Genomic DNA, 20,058 nt, shown 5'->3' on the forward strand with positions numbered 1-20,058 from the left:
GGGGGGTTTTGCTAGTGAGAGATTTGTATAATATAGGAGTGCTTGACCTGCAAGGAGAATGCTTATAAGACAAGGGATATGCTTATAAGACAAGTGCTGAGCTTTTTGAGAAGAAAAAGCTATTTGGAACAAATGCTGCACTTTTTAGTGTAGGTGTAAACTGTTTAGGTTCCTAACAGAGCAGTTCTAAGGGAAAAATTGAAGAACAGTCTTTCTGGAGCCAGAAAGAGTTTAACCTTGTTTAACCGGCGCTGCCCGATGCTGCTCTAGTGGCAACTCCACGTTAAAGCATGCTTGATAGCAGGGGCTGGAAAGAAGCAGGAATAGACCCAAAAGGGACAATAAAACTACAGTTTCAAGTCAGTAACCACCTCTACAGGGGCAGGGAAGCTGCTCAATGTTAGTCACTGTCACTGATCAACGGAGAGACCTTCCTTCAGCCCAAGCAAAAATGGCCTCACAGAAACTTTCAAACAGTTCAGGAACAGCAAGCCTGTAACTGAACTTTTTTAACTCTCAAAAAAGTGGGAAAAAAGCAAGATTTTTTTTTTTGTTTTTGTTTTTTACAGAGATAGCAGAGGTTCACAAGTAATATCAAGTTATAACAGTGCAGTAAATGATCCCACACAAGAGTGCTAGGTCAAGGACAGAAAATATGCAAGTTTTAAGAAAAAAACGATTTAAAATTAAGTGCAAACAGGAAATTCAGCAAACAGCTTTTGGTTGTGCTCTAAATACAGCTACTAATACAGAAATCAAGTTTAACAAGCCAGAAAATGCTCAAGCTAGGCAGCTATGCAGAAAAACTTAGCAAATAAACAGAGAAAAAAGTGGCTCCTTCTTCTCTCAGCGTTTCCTCTTGAGAGTGCTTCACCAACAGCCAACAAGCCTGAAAAGACGCCCAAACCACGAGGCAACTAGGTTTTAAGAGAGGAAGATGAAGGAGTTATGGAAATGACCCCTAGTGGCCAATAAAACTACAGTTTCAAGTCAGTAACCACCTCTATGGGGCAGGGAAGCTGCTCAATGTTAGTCACTGCCACTGATCAACAGAGAGACCCTCCTTCAGCCCAAGCAAAATGGCCTCACAGAAACTTTCAAACAGTTCAGGAACAGAAAGCCTGTAACTGAACTTTTTAACTCTCAGAAAAGTGGGAAAAAGCAAGATTTTTTTTTTTTTTTTTTTACAGAGATAGCAGAGGTTCACAAGTAATATCAAGTTATAACAGTGCAGTAAATGACCCCACACAAGAGTGCTAGGTCAAGGACAGAAAATATGCAAGTTTTAAGAAAAACTATTTAAAATTAAGTGCAAACAGGAAATTCAGCAAACAGCTTTTGGTTGTGCTCTAAATACAGCTACTAATACAGAAATCAAGTTTAACAAGCCAGAAAATGCTCAAGCTAGGCAGCTATGCAGAAAAACTTAGCAAATAAACAGAGAAAAATACTTAAAATCTCAAAAGTGGCTCCCTTCTTCTCTCAGCATTTTTTCCTCTTGGAGGGTGCTTCACCAACAGCCAACAAGCCTGAAAAGATGCCCAAACCACGAGGCAACTAGGGTTTTAAGAGAGGAAGATGAAGGAGTTATGGAAATGACCCCTAGTGGCCAATAAAACTACAGTTTCAAGTCAGTAACCACCTCTACGGGGGCAGGGAAGCTGCTCAATGTTAGTCACTGCCACTGATCAACAGAGAGACCCTCCTTCAGCCCAAGCAAAAATGGCCTCACAGAAACTTTCAAACAGTTCAGGAACAGCAAGCCTGTAACTGAACTTTTTTAACTCTCAGAAAAGTGGGAAAAAAGCAAGATTTTTTTTTTTGTTTTTGTTTTTTACAGAGATAGCAGAGGTTCACAAGTAATATCAAGTTATAACAGTGCAGTAAATGACCCCACACAAGAGTGCTAGGTCAAGGACAGAAAAATAGAAGTTATGTCCTTACCATAACGTTCCATGTGGAGTGTTCATCTCACCTTTGTTCTTACACCTGGGGTTCGGAGCCGATCCTCGGCTCCGTGTCGGCCGCTTGGCAAAGCTCTGCATCGAGAAGAAGCTCGAGACCAACCTAACTCCCACAATCCCCCTCTGCCTTTACCTCAGATCTAGTTTGCAAGCAAACCAGAAGTCAACAGAAGAGAGCATAACACATTCATGCCAAACAAGAACAAACATAGCTGAAAAATATAGCCACAACAACTGCTCAAGGCAAAAGCAGGAGAAACAAACCAGACACCTAAACTGGACGTTCTTCCTGAGGGTGGGAGGGTGGGAATGTAAGAACAAAGGCGAGATGAACACTCCACATGGAACGTTATGGTAAGGACATAACTTCTATATGTGAGAGTGTTCAATCTCACCGTTTGTTCTTACACCTGGGTAGCGTCCCTAGCTCCACGTTCCTGAGGAACTCAGGGGAGAACGTTCCTGAGCACAGTGGAACCAAAGGTTGCCCTGTCCCTAGAAATCCTGTCTACTTTGTAATGAGAAATGAATGTATGTGGTTTAGACCAAGTGGCAGCTGCACAAATAGTGTCTAACGGTAGGCGGGCTGCATGAGCCAGGGATGTAGATACTGATCTTGTAGAGTGCCCTTTGGGCTTGACAGGTAAAGTTTGCTCAGAGGCAGTATAAACAAAAATAATACAATCAGAAAGCCATTTGGACAGGTTTCGTTTCGTAACTGCCATATCCTTCTTGCTGTCTGCGATCCTTCATTCTGTCCAAGTAAAATCTGAGTTGTCTATGAACATCTAACTTGTGTAACATATATTCCAACTTATTGGAGTGGTTTTTGAAAAAGGTGGGGAGTTCAATGGACTGATTAATATTATTAACGGAGCAAACTTTGGGAAGAAAGGATGGATTAGTGCGAAGAGATACTCTATCAGGGTGAAAGATCAAATAAGGGTGTTTAACTGAAAGAGCTTGAAGTCTGATACCGCCTGGCCGATGTGATAGCCACCAGAAAAGGGTCTTCCATGACAAAAACTTCAAAGGACAGGAAGAGGCTGGTTCAAAAGGTGGTAGCATCAGCTGTGATAAAAGAAGGTTCAAGTTCCAAGGTGAAGTAGGACTTCTAACTGGTGGTCTAATATGGAAAGATCCTTTTAGAAAGGCCTTACAAAGTCTGTGAGCCATAATAGGAGCCCCACTTTCTCCCACATGAAAGTTTGAAATGGCAGCTAATTGCACTCTCAAAGTGGCAGGAGAAGCCCCTTGGTGGAACAGTTCGGTTAAAAACTCCAAGACCTTATTCAGAGGAGCTATTACGGGATCCAATTGTTGTGTAGTTGCCCAGTGACCAAAATGCTTCCATTTACTAGTGTAAATCTTTGTAGTGGAAGCTTTATGAGAAGCCACCAGGATATTTTGAACTGCAAGGGATAGAAGATCAGACCTGGCTAAGAAGGGAAGCGGAGCAGCCAAGCTGCTAGTCTGAGGGAGAGAAGCCACGGGTGGAGAGCCCCTGACGAGTGGGTCAGCAGATCCGGCTCTGGGTCCAAGATCCAGGGTTCCCGAATTTGGTGTGCCAGAAGAAAGGTAAACCAGATTTGATGAGGCCAGAATGGGGCAATGAGGATAATTGTCCTTTGCAGGTTGCTGGCTTTCTGTAGAAATTTTGAAATCAGGGGAACAGGAGGAAAGCGTACGGGAGACCCGGGGGCCAATCGTGAACCAGAGCGTCCCTGGGGACTTCCCCTGGAGGGGGTAACAGGGCAAAATAGCTTCTGCATTTGGCGTTCATTGGAGATGCAAACAGATCGCAGGAAGGCTGGCCCCACTTGCGAAATATTTCCTTCGCAATTGATTGTTTGAGGGACCACTCGTGAGGTAACAGGATGGCTCTGCTCAACCTGTCCGCTATGACGTTGGATAACCCCGGGATGTGCGTTGCTATCAGAAAGCGACCCGTGGACTCCACCCATTGCCAGATTCTCATGGCCTCTCTGCATAGTTGATAAGACTTGGTTCCCCCTTGTTTGTTTATGTACCAGACTACGGACATGTTGTCCGTCTGAACTGCAATTGTCCCTAGAGGAAGAAGGGGAGCAAAGTGTTGCAACGCTAGAAACACTGCCCTCAACTCTAGAACATTGATGTGCAGATTGTATTCCAAATTGGTCCATTCACCTTGGACTGTCTGTCCCTGAAAGATGCCCCCCCACCCTATCAGGGAAGCGTCCGTGGTCACCGTAGCTGTCGGCATGGGTAGCACAAATGGTCTTCTGCTGGAAAGATTGCAAGTCCGAAGCCACCAAGCCAGGTGTGATTTGCATATGTTTGTGATGTGAATTTCGTAAGGCCAGGGGTAACTGTTGGAACGACCATTGTGCAAACAGTAGCCATTGAAGAACTCTCATGTGCAGTCTTCCCAAGGGTATCGCAATGAGAGAAGCTGCCATGAGACCCAAAACCTTCAGAACCAGTTTCGCTGGGGATTTTCTGGATGATAGAAGAAGAGATATATGGTTTTGTAGGGAGGCTATCCTTTCTGGAGGAAGCCTTAGAATTAAGCAACGCGTATCCAATTCTGCTGCTATGAATGAGATATGCTGTGATGGCTGTAGTAAAGATTTTTCGAAATTTACAGAAATTCCGAGATGAACACAAAGTTGTAGTGTGTAATCCCTGGCCTGAATCAGTCGACGCTCGGTGGTGGCAGAAAGGAGCCAGTCGTCCAGATACGGAAACACCTGGAATCCCAGGCGTTTCAAGTGAGACGCTACCACTGCCATACATTTGGTGAAAACCCTGGGGGCTGAGGTCAGACCAAAGGGCAGGGCTCGAAACTGAAAGTGACTGGCTCCCAGCCGGAAGCGCAAGTGATCCCTGGACGCCCTGGCCATTTTGATGTGGTAGTATCGCCCTTTAGATCTATTGAGCACATCCAGTCGCCCTTCTGTAAGAATGGAAGGATCGATTGAAGCGTGACCATCCGAACTTTTCTTTCTTGATGAAGGTATTGAGTTTGCTTAGGTCCAGAATTGGCCTCCAGTCCCCTGTCTTTTTTGGAACTAAAAAGAACCTTGAGTAAGTTCCGAATCCTCTTTGGTCCGCTGGGACTGGTTGGATGACTCTTTTTCTAGCAGCTTTGAAATTTCTATAGCTGCAGGGCCTCGCAGATGGGGCAGCACATCTGGGAGTCTTTTCTGCGGAATTGGGGGCAATAGGAAGGGAATTCTGTAACCTCTGGTAACAATGCTTTTTACCCAATTGTCTGATGTAAGACTTTGCCAGGCCTGAGGGTATAAAGCTAAGCGACCCCCGACTGCCTCCAGAGCAGGACAGTCGGGCCTCCTCTCAGGAGTGCTGGAAAGGTTTCCCGGGGAGTGTATCCCTGCCACCTTGATTCTGCGGACCCCCTCTGCCGCCAGGGCGACGTCTTCCACCTCTGCCCCCTCCTCTGCCTCTAGAGGGGGCATCACCCTGTGTGCCTGGGAAAGAACCTTGGGGTTTTCGAAACCACATTTTTCCACCACGTTGCCCTTTGGGGTACGGTCTGGATGGGGTGGAAAAACGGACTCCAACAGCAGGCAGAGTCTTTCCCTCTTGCTCACACTGGGTAAGGGTCTCCTTTACTTTGGGGCCAAAGAGAGTGGCACCATCAAATGGGGCATTAGTAAAGGAAGACTTGAAGGCTTCCGCAAAGGAACATAAGCGCATCCAGGATTGTCTACGAAGAGCAATCGCTGAAGCCGCTGCCCTACTCGACCCTTCAGCTGCATATGAGATCAACCTCATGGACGAGTTTCCAATAGATGTAAGGGTATTGAGATGTGCTGTAACTTTCTCCGAGACAGCAGCATCTGTAGTACCCTGGAGGGTATCTCCCAACTCTTTGATTAGATCCCTCTGTAACCATGTAAAGTGGGTCAAATAGTTCAGGGAACGTATAGAAAAAGCCGCTGAACTAAAAATGTGCTTCCCATACCTGTCCATAGTCCTAGAATCTCTGTAAGGCGGATGGACAGATGAGGAAGATTCAGACATCTCCTTTTTCGTGGCCGCTGCCACCACCATAGCGTCCACTGGTACTCCCTTTGTTAGATAAGCCTTATCTTGGGGGGCAGTAATATATTTATTAGGCTTTCTAGGGACTGGCTCCACCGTGTCAGGTGTCTCCCATGCCCTTCGAGCAATCAATTCCATTAACTCATTGAAGGGCGGAGTGACCCAGGAGGAGGAAGGGCGAGCACCGAATACCTTCAGCAAGACTGACTCATCCTCAGAAGGGGGTACGGATTGATAATCACCTCTCTGTTTTAGGATCTCCAGGATGTCAGAAAAGGAGACATCCTCTGAGGGTGATTTTGGGGACCCTTCTGACTCATCCAAGTCAGTGTCCGATGTCAAGGATTCTTGTGGAGAATCCAAGTGTCTCCTCTTACACAATCTTTTCCTCGGCATCCGATAAAGCCTCCGAGGAAGAGGGGGCACCCTCTAGGGGTGGCTGAGACACTGGTGCTCGACGCTTAGATGTAGCCGTGGGTGCAGAGGAGGATAACGGACCTTTATGGGAAGGAGAAGCTGTTTCTGCTGAAGTGGTTGTCTGAGTAGACAACACCTTCCTCATGAGGTCGAAGGCCCCCGGGTCCCGAGTCGAGGTATCCCCCGGTTCCGAAGAAATCGGAGGAATCCCCGAGACAGGCACCGAAGGCAACGACCCCGAGGACGGAGCCGAGTCGATCCGAGCCGAGGCTCCGAGAGGGAGTGTCGGAACCGAAACATCGGTCCGACTCTCTGTCCCGGATCCAAGGATGGATCTTCGGCTCCGAGACTCCGGTACTGGGTCCGACGGAGTCGAGGTGAACGGTGCCGACCGAGAAAGAGACGGTTCCGGCACCGAGGGCTCCACAATCACCAGATCAGCCTCTCCCGGCTCCGAAGACTGGATAGGCCTCGGAGGAGGAACAGGTGGAGATAAGGGAAGGCCTTCGAGTCTCGACACCAACTGGGAGGAGACAGAGATGAGTTTGGACAAGGCCGTATTCTCCATCAATTTCTGCACCACGCGGTCTACGTCGGTGTCGGAAAGGGGCCTGGAAGAACGCGTCGAAGGAATCGAAGACGGAGCCGACCTCAAAAGTGCAGGAGGAGGGAGCTCCGTCACCGGTTCCAAGACTCGAAGCTCTGTAACTGACAACAGTTCAACACTCGGCCCCGAAGTCTGTGGAACCGGTGATCGAACTTTGAATGAAGAGCTCGGAGCCGATGACCTGGGCTCCGACGTCTTCGATTCCTTCGAGGATTTAGATGCCTGGTCTGATGCATCCAGAGCCTCTTGGAATGCAGGCTTCAAAAGGCCCCTATCCATAAGTTTCCTGTGCCTATCTGTCATGACCCTTCCACTGAAAGAATGGCAGATGGAGCAGTCTTCCTGCAGATGGAGAGGGCCAAGACAGTAGACGCAGGAACTATGATTGTCTGTGACAGACATTTTCTGTCCACATTGGCACCGTTTGAAGCCTGATTTAGCTTTTTCAGACATGTTTACAAAGTCAAATCCAGAAAACAGTGAAATAGCCAGTACTAATTGTCCAATCCAGTAAAACTTGTCAAATCCAGTAAAATTTGTCAAATCCTGTTAATAAAGTCAAATCCAATAGTCAACTCCAGTAAAAGTTAAAGGGTGGGGTAGGCCCCGAGGGAATAACTCAAAGAAAGTATATAAAAACTATATACGGAACCGAGAAACCCTCGATACACTACTCACACACACACACAGTCAACTTTAAGAGAATTTTTTATCAAAAAAAAATACAAGAAATATAAGAAATAATTAATCTTAGCTTTGAGGTGGTCCGAGCTCATCAAAATGATGCGAACGTTGCAGCGGCAAACTAGATCTGAGGTAAAGGCAGAGGGGGATTGTGGGAGTTAGGTTGGTCTCGAGCTTCTTCTCGATGCAGAGCTTTGCCAAGCGGCCGACACGGAGCCGAGGATCGGCTCCGAACCCCAGGTGTAAGAACAAACGGCGAGATTGAACACTCTCACATTATGCAAGTTTTAAGAAAAAAACGATTTAAAATTAAGTGCAAACAGGAAATTCAGCAAACAGCTTTTGGTTGTGCTCTAAATACAGCTACTAATACAGAAATCAAGTTTAACAAGCCAGAAAATGCTCAAGCTAGGCAGCTATGCAGAAAAACTTAGCAAATAAACAGAGAAAAAATACTTAAAATCTCAAAAGTGGCTCCCTTCTTCTCCCAGCGTTTTTTCCTCTTGGAGGGTGCTTCACCAACAGCCAACAAGCCCGAAATGAAAATAAACCATCCCAACACAATCTCAACTGCAAACATTATACATTACAAACCATGCTGACACAACTGTAGCTGTAAACATTATACATAACTTCAAAATATATCTAGTGATTGTCAGTTTACCATTACATAGTTCATTCAATTACTGCCTTATTTTAAACCTCGTGATCCCAGACTTCCCATTCTTTCCTATGGAATTTGCTCCTAACCTTTTCTAAAGCTCCCAATTCCAGTTGTTTCATCTCTGTTACTATCTTCACTACTGCCAGTAAAGTTGGTTTTGACTTTGACTTTGGTAGCCATCATAATTAGACTCAGCAAAGTGTTACGATGTCTAGGCAATTCCAATTCTGAATCACAGCTCAAAAAAATAATTTCCTTAGGTACAGCAATTTGCTCACCCAGCATCTCAGACAGAACAGTCTCCAGACAATCTTTAGTCTGCCAATGCATTACACTCAGAAAATATGTGATTTGCAATTATTTTTGGCTTTATCCAGAATTATTGTGATGAGAGGTTGGGGGGAGGTAGGGGCTGTGAGAATGTTCTAGAATGTTTGCCTGATATTTTTGATCTGTCCCTTGAAAAAGTGTGACTTTGTAGTATGTTTGGTAGTGAACCTACTAAAAATGGACTTCATATTCTTCACATAATGCACTCAACATTCCGTGGTTTTATCCTTTCATCCGATGGCGGTGGTGGTGGTGTCAGAATGTCAATGACCAGATGTTTGCCTGATACTTGATTTTCTATCAAATCCCTGATTTTATGTCTTTGTTCTACCAATAATTTTGGTTTTGTTCAAAATTCTTTGCCAATAGGTTAAGAGGTAGTGGGGTAAGCATATAAAAACTTGGCACAGGTTATGCAGTACCTATCATTGTGTCACTGCATTCCTGAATTTTGGTTGGTTTGTGTGATGAAAGTGGGAACAGTCATTGTTTTTCACACCATAATTTTTTGTTTACTCATAGTTTGGTGTGTTCCCCTTAAAACTTATGGCTTTCTACCTAACCATTTGTTCTTTCAGACTTTAGTTACCTGTTCCAGACAGCTTGTAATAGCAATATTTTAAGTCTTTTTAGACCTTTTTGCATGTTTTGGGAGGGGGGATGAAAGGGGGAGAATTTTGTAGAATATTCTGAAGTTTGCCTCAGATGTTTGGTGCTTGACTTAAACTCTGTGATTTGGCCCTTTGTCATTGTGTTATTTTCGCCTACTGGTCACTGTGATTCTTCAGTCTTTCTGCCAGGAATACAACAGTAACTGATGTAAACAAAACTCATTATGCGATACAGGTGTGAATCATTTTGTAATACACTTCATGGGTACCTACATCATGCATTACTGTTCTTTTTGCCTACTGGTAACTGTTAATCTGCAGTTTTTCTGCCTGTGGTATAATACTAACAGATATCAACAAAACTGAAACTTTATATTTCAGTTGTGTCTATTGTACAGCTTGTCCTTATGAACAGTGTTCAGTATTGGTCACCCATTTTTTAGTGCCTGCAGTCATACTGCTATGACTTTTTGGAAGCTAATCATTTTTCTGGTTTATGATCTGCCTGTACTATAGTTCTTTTGCCTATTGTTCCTCTTCAGTTTTTCTGACTACGGTGTAAGATGGCACTGACTGGTCATTTTTCTTATTGGGTGTGCATTGTGCCATGGATTGTATAGCTCTTAGTTGACTTAGTATACCTGCTTCTATTTTTCCTAATTAAACCAGATGCATTTTAGTGGTGGTCAGGCCTTAGCACTGCAGTCATCATGTGGACCATTGAAATATAAGTCAGATGACATCAAATAATTTACATTTTGTAAAACTCCTCTTTCATATGAAGATGCAGTGTTAGAGGGGATGGTAATGCTGCCTGGTTAAATACCATATATTTGGGTTATTTCCTTTTATGATTGACTGCAGGAGTACTAGTGCAATAACGTACAGGATGCTGAGAGAATAATGCAGAAAAATGAAGTATACTTAGTGACTGTATATAAGTAGAGAAGGCAAGTGTCACAGGCAGTGTGTTAGGGGATAGGTTGTAGGTTTGCAGCTTGACAGTTAAGACACACATTGCTTACAATCTCTAGACTACAGAACCAGTGTATTGCCCATTTTGTGGCATGGGGCACCTCAAAGTTGAGAGTTTGCCTTAGAGACCATCCAGTAAATCTGATAGGTAACATTTCACTATAGTCATATGGGGCCTGTTTTTGTCTACTGATGATTTTTATGGATGGAATCTAGAAAATACCATCATCCTTAGAATAAATGCTCAGAATCCTAACCTCTTTGTCAAAGGTTCAGTGGGCATTAAGTAGCCATGGGTAGGTCAAAGAAACTGCTGTAACATGTACCTGAAGTACAATGTTTTTATTAACATTATAACAAAAGGACCCCATATCTGATGTGCAGTAGTTCTGCTTTACTTCCCTTCCCAGTTAGAAATGACGCATATGTATTTGTCAGGAGCAGCAAAAAGTAAGTTTCAGCAGCACAGGAATTAGAATTCAAAGAGACAGGAGGATTCCATTAGGAATTTTTTCTGTGGGTCATCAGAGAAAGAAGACTCACCAAAAAGTCTACCTGTGGTAAAACTGTGGTTCTGCAGTACAACCTACCCACTGTGATCCTACTATCCTTACCGTAAAAAGTGCCCACTCTGTTGCAGCTGCCATCAAAACTATTCCCCACTCGGGCATAACACATAAACTCTCTCAACTAGGCATCAAACTGTATGTTATCAGATGGGTAGCCAACTAGCTCAAGGATTGAACCCACCTAGTCAAAATAGGGGAAGCCACCTCATGCAGTAGAACTATATCAAGTGGCATACCCCAGGGTTCGGTCTTGGGCCCTCTGTTATTTGGGATATACTTTTCTGAGGTACAGGCCAAAACCAGTGGGCTATGGCTGACCAAGTTTGCAGATGACTACAAGTTGGGAGCTGTCATCAATTCCCCTAGTGACTTGGAAATCCTCCAAGAGGGTCTCACCCAAATAAATGACTGGTGCCAGAAACATGGCCTAAAGCTGAATACAAAAAAATGCATCATCATCCCCTTTGGGGAGAGAGATGTCCCCACAAATTATCATATTAATAACAACGCTCTAAGCATGCAGTCAGTCGTGAGGGATTTGGGCACCCAGATTGATAACAGCCTGACTTTTGACCACCATGTTGCTTCCATTGTACAGAAAGGTTTCTACATAGCCCACCTCATAAGTAAGGGTATCTCATCCAGGGACAAGGAGGTCATAACATCCCTGTACTCTTCCCTTATAAGGCCCATTATTGAGTACAATGCCTCATTCAGCATGTACCTTGCAAAGCACAAGCAGCAGCTGGACAGACCACAGAGGTTCCTCACCAGGGCCACAAAAATCTATCCATACACAGATAGGCTAAAAGCCCTATCCTTCTACTCTGTTTCATAAAGACTCCTCAGAGGTGACCTTTGTCTGGCATACAAGGTGATCTCGGCCCCTGCCTTGATGGGACTGCTGCATATCCGCAAGGCAAGCTTCACTCGAGTAACACACACACACGCGACCTCAACCTGGTCTGTGACATCAACAGAACTTGCTGGTGGGACAGATGTGTGTCCCAGGGACTCCCCCATCTATGGAATAGACTCCCTCTCCACATCAAGCAGAGTACCTCTTTACCCCTTTTTAAGCACAATCTGGATAACTGGATGGGAAATGGAAAATACATCCCTGGAATTCCACCCTTGTCCCTGCTGGACAGGGGCATTGGGTGCTGATTTGTCTATTCATAGGCTAAACTCTTGACTAGGCTTATAAGGGCCTCAGAGCCAATAGCCTAGTAACTTCCTATGATCCTATGAATGGCAGCATTATGAAAGAGAAATGAGCTGGAGTGCAGGTCCTTATAAAACAGATTAATTAAAGTCTTTTTACATGCCACTTGCCTGCCATAATTTAAATCTTATAGTTGGTGATGGAGTACATTCATCACTACAGGCTGTGTTTTTTTTCGGATGTCTGCAGGACATTTGTGTACTCTGTCCTGAATCAGTGAGCCAATGGCAGATCTTGATACAATGGATAAATGTCACTGTGAAGTCATTTTTTGAGACTCGCTGGGAATGCAAGATAAACACCACCAAGGCAGTATGGCTTCAGCTGAAGGGAGTCATGGAAGTATTACAGGAAATAAGTGAAGTTTTACACACAAGTGATGCCGCAACATATTAACAGGGAAGGTGACTATTCTCACAACCTATGTCATACCAATTTATTGTATGTTTAGTGGTTTGCTATGATGTGCTGACAAAACTAAATCCTGCAAGCAAAATGCTGCAGAGTCCATTGGTTGATATTTCTTCATGTGTCAAAGTGCTGGCATCAACTATGGACTTGATGAGGAACTACAAAGAGACAGGATTTCAACGTGCCATTGGTGAAGCCTCCAAGACAGCAGAAGAAATGTATGTTTAGGAAAAGAGGCAGAGGAAAGTAAAGAGTTTCTTTGACTATGAAGGAGAGGATGAGACTGTACAGGATCAAATGGTAAAACTAAGTGTAGAGTTCTTCAATGTGCCGCTGGACATAACAATCAGTCATTTAATGACTAGTTTGAGCAGCTTTCAGAGTTTGATAAGGCCTTTTGATTTTTATCAAATACTAAAGTCTTGAGTGAAGTTGCAGAAGACACCTTGATCCAAAAGTGCAAGACTTTGAAAGAACTGACAGACAGGACAAGTGGCCACTAATGACTATAACCTTGGACACGAACTGAAAAGCCTTTCTCGAATGCTTGATACTGAATCGCCACTGTTACATTCCCTCATTAGCAACCAGTTACTGGTCATCTATATAAACGCTTATGTTTTACTGTGCATTTACTTGACTGCACCTGTTACAGAGGCTACTGCAGTATGTAGCGTTTCTAAACATACCTACGTTCATCAATGAGTCAGGAAAGACTTCCAGTCTTAGCTGTGCTCTCAACTGAGCATGAGGTGGGACAAGGTTTATCGTACCCCAGTTTCATTGAAGACTTTGTCAGGAAGACATTCGTAAGATATCAGTAAAACTTTAGGTATATACACCTTTCCTTTCCAGTAATCTTTTTGAATACTGTATCGCAGCAAATTTCAGGCTGCACCTTAGCTAGGCTTGTACAATTGTATAATAATATGATGTGTATTCACTCTGACTTTGCTTACTCCAGCAGATAGGACCAAGTAGGACAAGGAGGATAAAAAAGCAGAAATATTTGTTGAAGCAAGAGAAGATAGGAGAGGGAGGATTTGTTGAGGTGACAAGAGCAGCAAGATTCATCATGAGGCAAGGACAGTTATGTGAGACAGGTTTCGTCATAAGGCAAGGACAGTTATGTGCAACAGGATTCATCATGAGGCAAGGACAGTTATGTGTGACAGTATTCATCATGATGCAAAAACAGCTAGATGTGTCATGCTTCGTCATGAGGCATGGAGAGCTAGATATGGCAGGATTTGTCATGAGGCAAGGACAGCTAGATGTGGCAGGATTTGTCATGAGGTAAGGACAGCCAGATGAGGCAGGATTTGTCATGAGGCAAGGACAGCCAGATGAGGCAGAATTTGTCATGAAGAAAAGACAACTAGAAGCATGGGAAGAACAAATTACTTGTATGGCACTAAAAGTGGCAGCAATATAAAAAGCTGAGGAGCTAAATGCACATTGAACATACATGGCACTTGTGTTGGTTATCTGTGTACTTTTTGACTTTACCTGTTTCTCTTTGGGTTTGAGTCTGTCTGCATTCTCTGTAATCCTTAAGGGTTTTTCCAGAACATCTTATGTGTCCGTAGTCTTTTCTATTTACCTCCCACAACCATCTTGTGTGCCTCTGTAGTCTGAATATTTTGCATGTCTGTAGCTGTCTTTCTGTTTTGTATGGTGGGGATCAGTTTGTCTAATGTGTCTGGTGTATTTCAGTCTTGCTGTAGTGCTGCCTTTATTTTGTGTTTAGTATTCTATGTGGGTGTCTAAATACAGCCTTGCCGTAGTGCTGCCTTCTTCTTGTGTGGGTCTCTGTTCAGTCTTACTGTAGTTTTGTCTTGGTCCTGTGTGTGGGAGTCTATGCCAGTGTCTCTGTCCAGTCTTGTTGTAGTGGTGTCTTTGTCATGTGTGGGTGTCTCTGCCCAGTTTTGCTGTAGTGCTGTGTTGGTTCATAGGTAGATACTAGGCTATTGGCCTTAGGGCCTATATAAGCCTAGCCAAAAAGGCACCCTGGCTTTCGCCACCGAAGAAAATTATTGTCCTATGCCCCTGTCGATTAGAGCCACAAAAGTGATCACCAGGGTGAATTTCCTATTTCCCATCCAATCATCAAGATTTTTCTTGAGGGATAATGAGGAGCTTTATTAGATATAGACAGGTAGTTTGTTTCCGAGTATGGGAAGTCACAGGAATCTATCCCTCCAGCATGTTCTGTTTATTGTGGTGACAAGGTTCATATCTCTAGAGCGTGTAACTTGGAGGGATTGGGATTTCTTTAAGTGGAGCATGTCCAACAGCTCTGGGTTTGACATAGCTTTGTACGTTAGGCAGAGATTGCCTCTGAGTAGGCGATATGCAATGGAGTACAGCTGGATTTTTTTGAGACGGTCTGTGTAGGGCATCTGTTTGAGGCCGGTAATCCTCTTTGTGAGGTATTTCTGTGGCCTTTCCAGTTGTTGTAGATGTCTAGTGAGGTACATACCAAAACGGGCACTGTACTCTATAAAGAGTCTAATGAGTGATGAGTAGAGGGGAACAATTACCTTTTTATTCCTGGATGAGAAACCTTTTGTGATGAAGTATGCCACGTAGAAGGGTTTCCTGACTACTATGGTGAAGTGATTATCAAAGGAGAGACTACTGTCCACCTGTGTCTCAAGGTCACTTATCACACTTTCGGTGTTAAGTAGACTACCGCCTATGTGGTAGTTCATGGGTACAGAGTTTTTACCAAAATGGATGACAATGCACTTTTTGGCACTGAGCTTGAGGCCATGGCTTTGACACCATGCATCTGTCTCAGTGAGGCCCTTTTGTAGGATGTCCAACATCGTTAGGAGTTTCGATTATGGCTCCTAGTTTGCAGTCATCTGTGAACTTCATTAGTCAAAGACCTTCTGTGTTAGCCTGTACTTCAGAGAAGTAGATAACAAACAGGAGAGGACCCAGGACTGAACCCTGTGGTACTCCACTTGTCACTGGTCTGAAGTCACATCTGGAATATGCTACTTTCACAGTGTGGGTTCTGTCAGTGAGCCAGCTGGCAACCCATATTGTGACATAGGGATTTATACCTAGTTTAGTGAGTTTATCTACAATTCCAGAGTGGGGGATGGTGTTGAAAGCCTTGGCGAGATCTAGATAGGCTGTGTGAACCACCTTACCCTCATCTACGTGTTTGGTGACTGCTTCAAAGAAGTCAATGAGGTTTAGGAGACATGATCTGCCTTTTAAAAACCCGAACTGGGTGGGGTCCAGAGTTTGGAGATTACCAGTGACTTTGTTTATAAGTTCCATGGCCTTGCAGACCAGGCTAGTTAGGCTAATGGGGCGGTAGTTCCTGGGGTCCATGGTGGATCCCCCTTTGTGGAGTGGGATACACACCGCTGTGCGCCATTTAGTGGCCATTGTGTGGGAGTCTGTGTCCTGAGTGTGGGAGTGGTCTTCTGTGAGAGTCTGTGTCCTGAGTGTGGGAGTGGTCTTCTGTGAGAGTCTGTGTCCTGAGTGTGGGAGTCTGTGTGGGTGGCTTTGTGTACCTCTGCTGGACCAACTATCTTGATGCAGTATGGAGGCTTATCATAATTTAACAACACTGCTACGAAATGACAGACAGTGTGTGTGCATATTCCTCTATGACAGTGGCTACCTTTCTGTGGTACTGAGTCCTCTTGTATAATGTTACATTGGTACTAAAAGCCAGTCAATTTGTGTACCTCTGTGAGAGTGGCTACCTCGCCTTGGTACTGAGGCTTGTTGTAATGTGCAACATTGGTACTAAATGCCAGTCAGTGTGTGCATATATCTCTGTGAGTGGCTACCTTGCTGTGGTATTGAGGCTTGTTGTAATGTAACACTGGTACTAAATGCCAGTCAGTGTGTGCATATACATCTGTGAGTGGCTACCTTGTTGTGGTACTGAAGCTTGTCATAATGTAACACTGGTACTAAATGCCAGTCAGTGTGTACCTTGATACAGTACTAGTGACACTACAAGTCTATGTAATGATCTAAGTGTGCTAACACTTTACTGATTGTTAAAGGGTGCTAGGTGAGCTTGACAGGGAAGGAGGCATGGCAGCTGTGTGGTCACACCTTACAACCTACTGGGTAGGGATCCCAACATGAAACTAGCTGGTGACCCCCAAAATGCTAACACCAGCCCTGCAAGTAAAGGATGTGACTGAAGTCCATGAAGGAAGAAAAAGGAATACTGTGACATGACAATGTAAAATGAGTTTAGAAAATATTCATATTCTTTTTGATCCCAAACTCCCCATGGCACGTGACTTACAGTAGATCAATACAATGCTGAACATGTGCAAAAGCATGAGGGCAAAGCACAGTTTGGTTATGTAACTTCATAAATGGCCACAAATCTGCAACAAAAACACAATAATAGCAGTAAAAGGAAACAGAAGAGAGTGTTGGCAGAAATGTAAAGCATTCAATGCAGACATCATACCCACTGAATCATGTGCTAACAGACAGATGTACTCCATCCTACACATCTGTTTCAGGCCATACTGAAGGACATGCACCACAGCACATTACTTCTGAACTGCAATATATCAATGGTTTTAAACATTTCACATCATTAAATACAAAGGATGTTTATACAATGCCTCTATACTGCTGATTACTTAGCAGTAAAGACTCTGTCAGTAAAGACAAATGCTTATCTACCTTCACAACAAATATAGCAGCTAGTAAATACTCTCAATTTTAAGCAGGAGAAATTCAAAAGCCATGAAAATTTCAACATACACGCACCTATAATGAATGTCCTCACATTTCTGATTAAATAAGAAAATAAAACAGTAATATCTTATCTGCTATTACTTTGTGGCTTCAACAAAGTTTTTTTTTACATGTTCTGCTCATGATTAGAAATCTTTGCTGCCCATCTGTTATGACACAATTTTGCCTTATGATTCTGTTTTTCGTAGATGTGTATGAAATACTACACCTTTATACTGTGATGCTATTAATTTATAACTTTCTCTGGTAACCTCACCATCTCAAATACTCAGGGCCTAAACCTCTCTTCCAGTGCTATCTCACCAACTACCAGTTACCTTTCACTGACCACCTCCCAAACACAAATGCTGGTTTCATCGACTGCTGAATAATCAAAAAACTGAAAGATATCTTCTAATAAGCAACACCATGCCGAACATACCTCTTAATCTTTTACAGCAAGAAATCTGGACAAAGCCATAAATAAGTGTGACAAAGGCCCAAAAATAGGGGCAAATTTTAAATACTGCTCTTATAAACTGCGAAAGTTGATAGAATAACAGGTTTTGCATTAGCATGAATTTTCTGAAGAGTATGAAGTCTGAAACTCAAATGTCATTTATTTTCTAAATTCAGTCTTTAATGATTTGCCCCTAATTTGCCAGAAAACAACAATTTTATGAAAAACGGACCAAACACGAGGCAAAAATCTGGACATTTTGCATAAATTTGTATAGTTGAGAGGTATGATGCCAAATTAGGTCTCAAAGGCACTGTGAAGCTGAAGGAGAGGGTTTATCATTTTCCTTTTCATAAGAATACAAGTTCTTACCCTAAACCTCTCTTGACACATCCAAGTAACCTTAGTGCAGTGTTTCCTCTCCCACTCCCACTTCAGTCAACACTCGCTTTCCATAGTACATACTACAGTAGGCTTTTTCATTTTTGACAAGTAATAAGCAGCATGCAGAAATGGTCCTAAACTTAGGTCATCATCAGTACAATTTGGGTCACTTTGTCTACATACCTTATCTAGTATTTTGTTTCAGACATAATTTTTTAATAGGAATACCTAACTGTTGCAACATTCATAAATATCCAGCATCTCTCTGTACAGTACGTGCATTCGCAAAGTGAATAATGTATACGTTTCCCACACCTACTAGTGTAAGCACAATGATTTAGCTGAAAAACATGCTCTGAAGAAAAAGAACTCACATTGCAGACTTCATGACATAAGTACATTGCAAATATGTCACAATGACTTGAAATATATTCTTGCAATCCTAAAAGTGCTGAAATCATGCCCTCATGAACATAAGCATGTTAAGCCATGGATTAAATACCTCACTAAAGATGAAAAACATAAACTATTCTTTTCAGCAGTTTTTTTTTTTAAGAATCAGCAGTATTTGCCATCTTTGTCTCCAGTTTCCTGATAAGATCAATTTCCTCTTCAATGAGCACTAGGTATAAATTTCAAGGCAGTCACTTGCAGTGAAATTAGACAGCAGTGTTTTTTTCTTCTTCTACTTTTTTATCCATACCTGATGGGTATAATGTAGGAGAATAATAAAAGAAACCGGAAAAGATTGCGATACCACGGACCTACGAACCCCTGCAAGGCTACCATTACAACAGACAGTGCGATCAACGCCAAAAACAGTGCCTTGGTCAGCTGGTTCAGTTCAAGATCAAGCAAGCCCACCTAGAAAACATGAAATTAAGTGGGTTACTAAGATCTTTTAGCTCAATTCAATTAGTTCATCTCTTTATTTGTACTTGCAAAATTCACATAGAAATAACATTCCTGTTTAAAGGGATATATAGACATACATGAATTACTTTAACAGTTACATACATAAGTATGTATAAAACACTATAAACATTTCTTAAGATTCCTTAGACGAAACAATGGATACATAAGCTAATGGCATACTACTGATTAGACATAATAATGTAAGAGTAAATTGAAGTGAAATGTACATGAAGCTTGCTATTTTACTAGCAAACATAAATGAAGAAAGTATTATGTTCAGTTAATGTCTCCGCAGAAGCATAGAACCATATTCTAAATCTCATAATGACATTACGATTGCAGCTGACAGTCTATATGATAGCATTTCCAAACTTCGGCACAGCTGTTTTATTTACTTGTAGTACATTATTTAATTGTTTTTTATAGTTCTAAAACCACTGTATGAGAAATAAGCAATTTATGCATTTAGGAATGCAACATGGTGATTCCTAACCTCTGCTTGAAGGTTTGTATATATTACTCTTTCACCATACGTTATGAACTGTCTGAATTACTAAGAGGGCCATGACTACAGCACTGACAAATCTATTACAGAAGGCCTCCACAAACTTTGCAGCCAACTTCTCAGCGGAACTCTAATTCTTAATACAACTGGACATGCCCCCATGTCACAGGCAAGGGTGCTTTTCAGGTAACCAGAACATAAGTGTATGAATGAAAGAAACCACTTCAACAAATGCAGACAACTTTGAAAAATGTTGTACTGCAGCACATTTGAAAAAGCAAGTTGTTAATGATGTAACTTTTTTTTTTTTTTTTTAGATCGGAGTCCATTTACATGTTTCATAGCTTTTTATGTATAATGTTCACATAAAAAAATGAAAGAAAAACTGAGGTACTCAAACATCATGATTAGGAAAACAATTTAGGAAATACTAAGAAACAGAAATAAGAATACAGAGAACTTAATATCATTTAAGTAAAAAGAAAGGAAGACAGCAAGAAAAGGCTCTGAATCAGGATAATAGATCCAATTTAATCAAGAAACAAAATAA

The 20,058-nt window shown here is 42.6% G+C and overlaps 1 protein-coding gene across 2 annotated transcripts in view; it reads right to left on the minus strand.

Annotated features, from left to right (window-relative positions):
* ATP9B (ATPase phospholipid transporting 9B (putative)) overlaps positions 1-20,058 on the minus strand; it is a 4,837,291-nt gene that overhangs the window by 1,951,264 nt on the left and 2,865,969 nt on the right. For both annotated transcript variants that reach the window (XM_044066988.1, XM_044066990.1), the window contains exon 12: positions 18,792-18,952. In XM_044066988.1, the coding sequence (XP_043922923.1) occupies positions 18,792-18,952 (161 nt within the window). The remainder of the gene's footprint in view (positions 1-18,791; positions 18,953-20,058) is intronic.

The sequence above is a fragment of the Protopterus annectens genome, chromosome 3.part1 (genome assembly GCF_019279795.1).
Source record: "Protopterus annectens isolate FY-2018-M chromosome 3.part1, PAN1.0, whole genome shotgun sequence".
NCBI lineage: Eukaryota > Metazoa > Chordata > Ceratodontiformes > Protopteridae > Protopterus > Protopterus annectens.